The 7,931-nt window shown below is 37.1% G+C and overlaps 1 protein-coding gene across 1 annotated transcript; it reads right to left on the bottom strand.

The window, feature by feature from the left end:
- Window positions 1-2,534: 2,534 nt before the first annotated feature.
- LOC109183524 (RHOMBOID-like protein 2) lies at window positions 2,535-6,735 on the bottom strand. The gene is made up of 5 exons (XM_019333621.1): window positions 6,226-6,735; window positions 5,423-5,586; window positions 4,016-4,179; window positions 3,133-3,383; window positions 2,535-2,910 (listed from the first exon to the last, which is right to left on the bottom strand). The coding sequence occupies exons 1-5, from the start codon at window positions 6,549-6,551 to the stop codon at window positions 2,796-2,798; spliced, it is 1,020 nt and encodes a 339-aa protein (XP_019189166.1). The 5' UTR covers window positions 6,552-6,735; the 3' UTR covers window positions 2,535-2,795.
- Between the last annotated feature and the right edge of the window lie 1,196 nt (window positions 6,736-7,931).

Below are 7,931 nucleotides of genomic sequence, written 5' to 3'. Positions count from 1 at the left end.
TACAAACCTTACATCTTGAACATTCCCAGTACCTCTTACCTGGATTTTCATTTACCCATGATGTCTTCAAAACCATTTCTTTTCGACATTGACATTGTTGAATTGAAATTCATTCCCCATACACGTAGCACTTTCTCATCGTGTTAGAAGAATACGAAGAATTAGAGCTTTCTCCTTTGTATCTTTCCAGTCAAGCTAACTTTCAAATTGTAGATTGAGATGGATAGAAGATTCGTATTCAATTTGGCTGGGAAAGGGAAATGAAACCAGTTTAAAAAGTAAATGTTAGGAACATTTCTGTAATTAGATTTTGAAGATACCAAGCTTAGGAACTTAGGCCCCCCAATTCGTTTTTAAGTCAGAATAGTGTTCAAGTCTCAAACCTGAGTTATCTAGGCATCAACTCGTGGTACTTAGTCTATATAAAGAACTAGACAAGTTGTTCTATGTAACGAATCATCAGCAAGAACGAGTCAAGACAAGAAGAGTTGAAGACTTGAAGACTCTGGAGATCAAATGGTAGCAAGAAATCGAATCATGGAAGGGTCCACCTTTTGAAGTGTCAAGGTTGAATGATTAAGACAAAAATTATTCGATGGGTATTTGGACGATTGGTGAAGTCAACCAATCAAGAGTGCACACGAGTTGATCTCAATATCAACGAATCGTGAGAACTAGCCAGAGACATCCTCTGAGCATGAATAGTTCACAATCTCGTATGTGGGATGTTTGGGACAAAAGAAGTCCTGGGAACAAATCCTAAGTCAAACTATCATTAAATGCATTGTCCTATTGTGCAATGATAAGTGACAAAAATTGTCAGCACACTTCATGGACCAACAACTAAATAGTAATGACACACACATGCACTCTTTACCCTAAAGTATCTACCCACTGGATAATAGGGTGTTTGAAATTTTGTCTTCCTCTCCAACGGAATAAAATTCACCCTTATAAATAGCTTGTTCTCTCATAGATGAATACAAACATAACAACAACTGAACTCAACAAGTCTGAAATTCATCTAGTTACATGTTCATCTAGTTCTCTTGAAAAGTTCAAAAGTATCAAGTGCAAAAAGAGAAAAAGTTTCATACCCTTTATCCAGATTTGAAGGAAGCTTGAGCTGCATCACCATCTTCATCTAGTTCACGCCAAGCTTCTCAGTTGGAGGAATAAGAAAATCATCAAATCATCTTTCCTCTACTTGGATAAGTAGATAGAGGTGGAGTGGACTGGAAATAGTCGAAAAACCTATATCTTAAGATTGTGTACAGCTGTGTGTCATGAAACAATCTTGGAGTAGTTTTGTACAAAGGAGATAGTGCAAACCTTTACGAGTTGTGAAGAAGAGTGGAGTAGGCCTAGTTAACAACCGAACCACTATAAAAATCTCTCTCACTCGCTCTCTTTATTATAAGCTCTACATTTACATTGCATCATTGCATACTCAAACGTTTTCTAAGTATCAACTCGTGCAAAGACGATTTAAAAGAAGTAAACCTTTCCGCTGTGCATTTAAACTCTTAACGAGTTGTTAAGGTATCGGACTTAACGATTCGTTATAAATTTTCAAAAATCCTACGAATTTATTCACCCCCCCCCCCCCCCCCCCCCCCCCTTCTCTCTCTAGATTCGTTTCCCTATCCTACTGGACCAACAATAAAGGAGAAGCTTAAACATGGAATGACGAAAATACCCCTGGATTACACGGCTTGGAGATGAAATTATTAACGGTGGACCAAAAGTGGAACACTTATAATAAGAGTGGTTGCAATGTGGCAAGGCAAATAATGGTGGACTAAAATTGGAATGAACTCTATAACAATAGAACCAAAAATGAAACTTACTCTCTTTATATTAGAATCAATTGTCTTGATTTTGTGTTCTTGTATTTTTAAAATCTTTATTCCCATTATTGGATCACACATAACCAAACAACATTATTGATAATCATTCTCATTCCACCCTATTAGCAAACATGCAAAATATTTTTACTAAAACTCATTACCATTACCAAGTATTTTGATACACATTCCGATTCTAATTCCCATGTGCGAACCAAACACACCCTAAAGGGGTGTTTGGTTGACATGAATTACATTGGCATTGAATTGCAATTCAATGAAATGATAAAGTACATTGTTTAGTTTGAGGGAATTGCAATTCATAGGTCCCCTATAAATTGCAATTCAATGAATTCATCCATACAATGAAATAAGAAAAGGAAGGAAATGAATTGTAATTTGGTGATAAAAAATAAAGTGTGAATAAAGTAGGAATTACAATTACATTGTTTGGTAGGGAAAAAAAATGAAAATGGGAGAAGTGATATAAAAACTAAAATACTCTGTAATTTTTTTAACGAGGTTGGATCTGACATAAATAGGTCAAACGCAGCCCAACAAATAAAACCCAGTGGCCCTTTAAACATAATCAAAACCTATCTGCTTCTCCCAATATGCAGCAGCTGCTGCGCCAAAGGGAGAGAGAGCGGTTGCTGCGTCGAAGAAAATGGAGAAGGGTGGCAATTAAACAGAACATTAAAGATATATTATACATTATATATAGATGCAAACTAAAGCAGGTCGGTCCGCTGTAGATATACAAGCAGATTTTAAATTTGTTCACACAACATGAGTGATCACCAGTCATTCTAGTCTCCACACATGTACACCAGTAGTATAAGCATATAATCACAACTATATATATATAGTTTAATCTATGATACAAAACGAAAAAAAGAATAGAAGATCAAAGGTTGGTATGAAAAGAATCTGATTTTGTGTTCAATATCAGTTATTATCGCACTGCCATCTCGACGTGGGCACACAGCTTAAATAGTGGCACCAACTGCAACGATCATTTGCGTTCTCTCCTCTAAAGAGCATCGTCAACCCCACCGCAAATCTGTTGCATTTGAACGTGAAAGAAGAGCTCAAAGTTAGAAACTATCAATAAGGACCGCAAAATATATGTACAATATGTTCTTGCATATATATATCTAACACGCACAAACATTACTTCGGTTTAAGGAATGGCAAAGAGTTTTCAAAGAGAAAGTATCGGAGATTTTCTTTTTTTATATATGTTTCGTGTTAGCGGGATAATGAAATAAAGCTTATGGCTTACCCAACGATCAATAAAATCAAGGCAACCACCAAGAAAACGTATTGGAATATAGTGTGCTTGGACTTGTGTCGGCCTTCAGCCGGAAGATTTTGCCTTTCAAGCCAACCAAACTGGGGACGCAGTAGCAGCACAAAGCCGAGAAGAAACCCGCTAATGAAACCTCCAATATGGGCAAAATTGTCAACGTGAGGAAGAATTCCAACAGCCAAGTTGATTGCAATGATAACGACGAGAGTAAAAAGAGCGGCAGCCTGCAATAGGAGAAAAAACACAAGTGATTCATGTCACGTTTCGCAAAACTACATAAAAGAATCTATTCAAAAAAGAACCATTAAAGACAGGATCTAATATTAGTGGTATTTAAACAAAGAACTAGGGATGCCAACAGGTAGGGTACTTGCCTGTTAAGGCATTATATTCCCGTACCCGAACCCGTTTAACTCACTGCTGGAAATTATTGAATTTCCGACCACCTGAAAGTGATCTTAAATCAAGTCGAAAGCAAAAAGTGGTCAGAAATAACAACAAAGGTTTTTCCGGATACCAAAATTGGTCGGAACAAAGCTTTCGACTTGATTTAAGATCACTTTCAGGTGGTCGGAAATTCCATAATTTCCAATAGTGACTTTAGCACTACCCCAACCCGTCCCAAATTCGAACGAAGGTTACCCATATCATCCCAAACCCATTAAATAAAATATATTTAGGATTCAGGAGGGTCGGGTACCTGAAAACACCCAACCCATTGCTATCCCTAAGAAGAACCTATTCAGTCTGCCTATTTTTCATAAGGAGAAAATTGAACTAACGAGAAAATATAAAGATTATGGATGGGTAAACTCTGACGTCTTAGTTGAAAGATGATTTGAGCAGCAATTTATACCTTATTGGCATAAATTGTCCAGTTAGTAATCAGCTCCGACAGCATTGCTCCAAGAAGCCCAAAGACTGCACCAGAAGCTCCGACAGAAATGCTGTGTTGAATGAATAGGGAAGACATAACACTCCCGCCTATTCCTGACAGCAGGTAGATTAGACCTACCCGCACTGCATATAACAAATCGGGAAGAAGGTAAGTCTATACACACATCAATATAACACACCGAAAAGAATTAGAGGACAGGAGATCAAGATCAAATGCCCCAACTAGAGCAGATGACAACTTTATAAACCAAGTGGCACTAATGATTTAGGCTCACAAAAGGTGAACTGTGTGCAAGAGCCCACGGGACTCATAAATTCCAGCTACACAACTCTAATGCGGGAAAATATCATTACAAGTAGCAGAATCGTTAAGAAATATAGTCATAAATCAATCCAAAACGAAATGCGGGGTGCCCAAGTTTCGGTGACATAATGGTTGAAGATTCATTTTCCCAATCTTACAAGATTTGAAAATGAGTTAATACCTAATTTATTCCTCGACCATAGTGGTTTTTCTCGATTTAGTCCTAAATGTCTTTGTGTGCTTAATTGGGTCCTTGACTTTGAGAGTAAATTACCAAAATCGTCCCTCAACTATATCGAAAGTACCGATTTGGTCCTCCGTCCTCGACTTTTTTTCTTGACCGATCAAGTCATCAACTATACAATTTATGACCCATATGGTCCTCCGTCTGTTTGGGGGTTAAGTCGCCGTTTCTTTTTTGGGCAAAATAGTCCTTTTACTCTTTTATCTCATTCTCATATTTAAGAGGAAGAAGATCCACTCTCGTCTCATCATCCAATCGGCGACGGCGATCGGGATTGTCTGCCCCACCGGCCGGAAAGGCCGTCACAACAAGGTCTGCACCGCCAGAGAACTCGGGACCGCCGTGTGCAGCTAAACACCGCAATCCAGTTCAACGATGTTCTAGACCAGCAGGCAGGACTCAAAGAAGATGATCGAAGAAAGCATCTGGGATTCAATCAATCTCATCTCCCCTATCCCTAACCCTAATCTGCGATTTTAGCTTCCGCCACTGTGAGTTTTGGCTTTCGCCACAATTTCTCGCCGATGATAACCTCAAGAAGGGTGAGTCCTCTTTAATTGTAGATTGGTAATTACCCATCTATTATTACCCAATTTAGTCTTAGACTAGTGGTTTATGCCCAATTCAATCTTCAACTATACTGGTTTTTCTCAATTTAGTCCTTGATTCTAAGGACCGAGTATTCAATTAAAACTATCGAGGTCGAGGACCCAATTAAGCACAAAAACACATTTAGGAGTAAATTGAGAAAAACCGACTAAATTGGGTATTAACTCAATCGAAAATAGTCTAAAATGAAAGAGGAAACAAAGTCATACCAAATCCAAATTGCTGCTCAAGGCGAATTCCAATAAAAATCAAGCTCAACATGTTAGCAAGCAAATGGACAACCCCGGCATGCAACCATATGCAAGTGAAAAGCCTCCATCCTTGATGATCATTCACTATCTTGTTCCATTCCAGTGCACCCAATTTTTCCAGTCTGCACAAAAACCAATATGAATTAATAACAACTAATCTTGTTATGTTCTTTATTCTGCTCCAGAAACACATGAAAGCACACACAAACATGTAAAGCCTTCTAATCTTCTTATTACTCATATTCCATCAAAGATCATATATGGTTATTGGTAAAAACAGGTCTGAACTGAAGAATAATTCTTAATAGCATCTTAAATATTGGTCTCCTCAGAAACATTTAGGCTAACTAACAGTAATTTAAGTAAAAACAAGTAAACAACCCAACCTTCTGATAAGTTAACATATCCAATTCATTAAATCAACAAAGCCAATGAGAGAATTGGCAATGGAACACTTTTCTGGATTTTTTAATCAGAATTCTTTGCAGTGATCTTTAAAAACTAAGACATGGATTAGTATAGAAAAGTTCTTCCCCTTTTTTGGTTTGGTTATTCAGTTTTTGCTTTCTTTATTCTTTCTTACCCATAAAAAGAATCAACATTTGAACAATTTAGTTCTAATACTAAAAACAATAAACTGAAACGAAACACGAAATTATATTCAAATAATCAAATTAGAGATCTCAAATTAGCCAAAGATTGGATCTTGAAGTGAGTATTGAAGAAGAAGAAAAGTAGAGAGGAGTTTTTGTTCTACTTACGTAGAAGAAGAGGGCCCAAAAAGGGGATTTTCTCTTAGGGGTTGAAAAGAGAGCCTCCCGAGGAACCTTGCAACACACTCCCCATTCCTCCCAAACCTTCTCCTCTCATCATTGTTAGGGCAATTATTCACAAACATGATGACGATAAACATAGCAACGTTAGCCACCACAATCATGGGCACCAGCCAGGATGTCCACTGTTTCTCCGAGGTTTCCACATAGTACACTGATGATGATGGCGGTACTGCTGCATAGTTTCTTGGTGGGTATGCGCTATTTCTGCCCTTTGTTCCTCCCCCTCTCTCCAGATCTCCATTACCCATCATCTTGTTCACTTTCTTGAATCTACCAAAACAATCAATCCTTTCGTTTAATCAGAAATCACCCTCTATATGTACACAGAAGACAGAAGTGTCTTGGAAGGTGGGAAGGGGAAGGAGATAAGCAATTGTTTCGGTGGGTGTGAATGACGTGTGATTATCGCTGGATTTCCGGTTCAGAAGGCGGTGGAAACACTGAGAATCGATTTTATTTTTACTATTTTTTTCACTATTTGCGCCCGCACGTTGCACGGAATAAATTTATTATAATATTTTTTTTTGAATACACTAGTATTTTTATTATTTTTTTATTTTTTGATACATTACATTTTTGGTACCTGAGAGTAATCCTTAATTCTGAATTAAAGGGGTGTATTCAATCATGACTTTTAGAGTTTTAAAGACTTTTAAAATGATAAATTTTAATAAACTTTGATTGATTTTCATAGAATCGTTCAAAACTTTTTAAAACTTTATAAGACTCTATAAAAATCTATATAAAAAACATTCATAAACTTTTATCAACTTTTTATTTTAAAAAGTCTACGAAAGTCATTGAAATTCTCAATTGAATATGATAGTACTAATTCCACGTGTTAAGCGGTCCAAGTACTTAAACAAGATCAAGTAATAACAAATAAAGGTATTTTATTGATCAAGAATGACCTAATACAACCTAAGTGATTATCCCGAGGGCCGACTGACTGCGGTCAGGCAGCTCTGTAGATAATCTATCGATCGTCCAAAAGTCCCTCACACTGTAGCCGCCGTGGGTACTTATAGCAGCTAGGCCGGAGACACAGCTCCGGCCGGCCGGTATGTGACCCACGTAGCACCCACTCGTCTCCACCCCGTGAGCCCTCTCTGTCAACGTGTAGCATTGCCACGTGCCTCTTCTCGAGATCCTTGACTCTTCGTAAGATAAGGGCCACTAATCGGGTGATAAAGACGAACGGTCGGGAAGTCTACCGGTCGGGTCCGATCGTCTTCTTTTAAGAATACCCTACCTGTAAAATCTGCACAAAGAACAAGAGAAACCGAGCTGTGTCGGTCGGGATATATCCTACCATAATACATCCTTACAAAATATTTATAATATATCATAAAATTTTCTTATTATGTAGTTCTTGATCCATATTTACATTCTCAACATTATTATTTTTATCCATAGTATGTTGAGACTTATATGCTAATTACTTATATATATTATTAATAAACATCAAAAAAATTTATTTCATTAGAAATTCATAACAATATTGAATAATAAAATTTATAATAAAGAATTGATCAAATAAAATATTTAAAAATATAATTACAAGTTGCATAAAATAAACATAAAAATAACAATTTGAGACTGCAAACAACAACAAGGTGTTACTGTTTGCA

This window comes from Ipomoea nil, unplaced genomic scaffold, assembly GCF_001879475.1.
Source record: "Ipomoea nil cultivar Tokyo-kokei standard unplaced genomic scaffold, Asagao_1.1 scaffold1129, whole genome shotgun sequence".
In the NCBI taxonomy this organism is placed as follows: Eukaryota; Viridiplantae; Streptophyta; class Magnoliopsida; order Solanales; family Convolvulaceae; genus Ipomoea; species Ipomoea nil.
The sequence above is the reverse complement of the archived record's forward strand: the minus strand, read 5'-3'. Positions and strand labels throughout refer to the sequence as shown.

Bases quoted from the DNA above. Each gene is read 5' to 3' on its own strand.
- LOC109183524 (XM_019333621.1), bottom strand. From the start codon at position 6,551: ATGATGGGTAATGGAGATCTGGAGAGAGGGGGAGGAACAAAGGGCAGA. The intron at 4,180-5,422 runs GTATGACTTTGT...TGTTATATGCAG, and splicing joins TGAGCAGCAATTTGGATTTG to TGCGGGTAGGTCTAATCTAC. The intron at 3,384-4,015 runs GTATAAATTGCT...CTCCTATTGCAG, and splicing joins GGACAATTTATGCCAATAAG to GCTGCCGCTCTTTTTACTCT.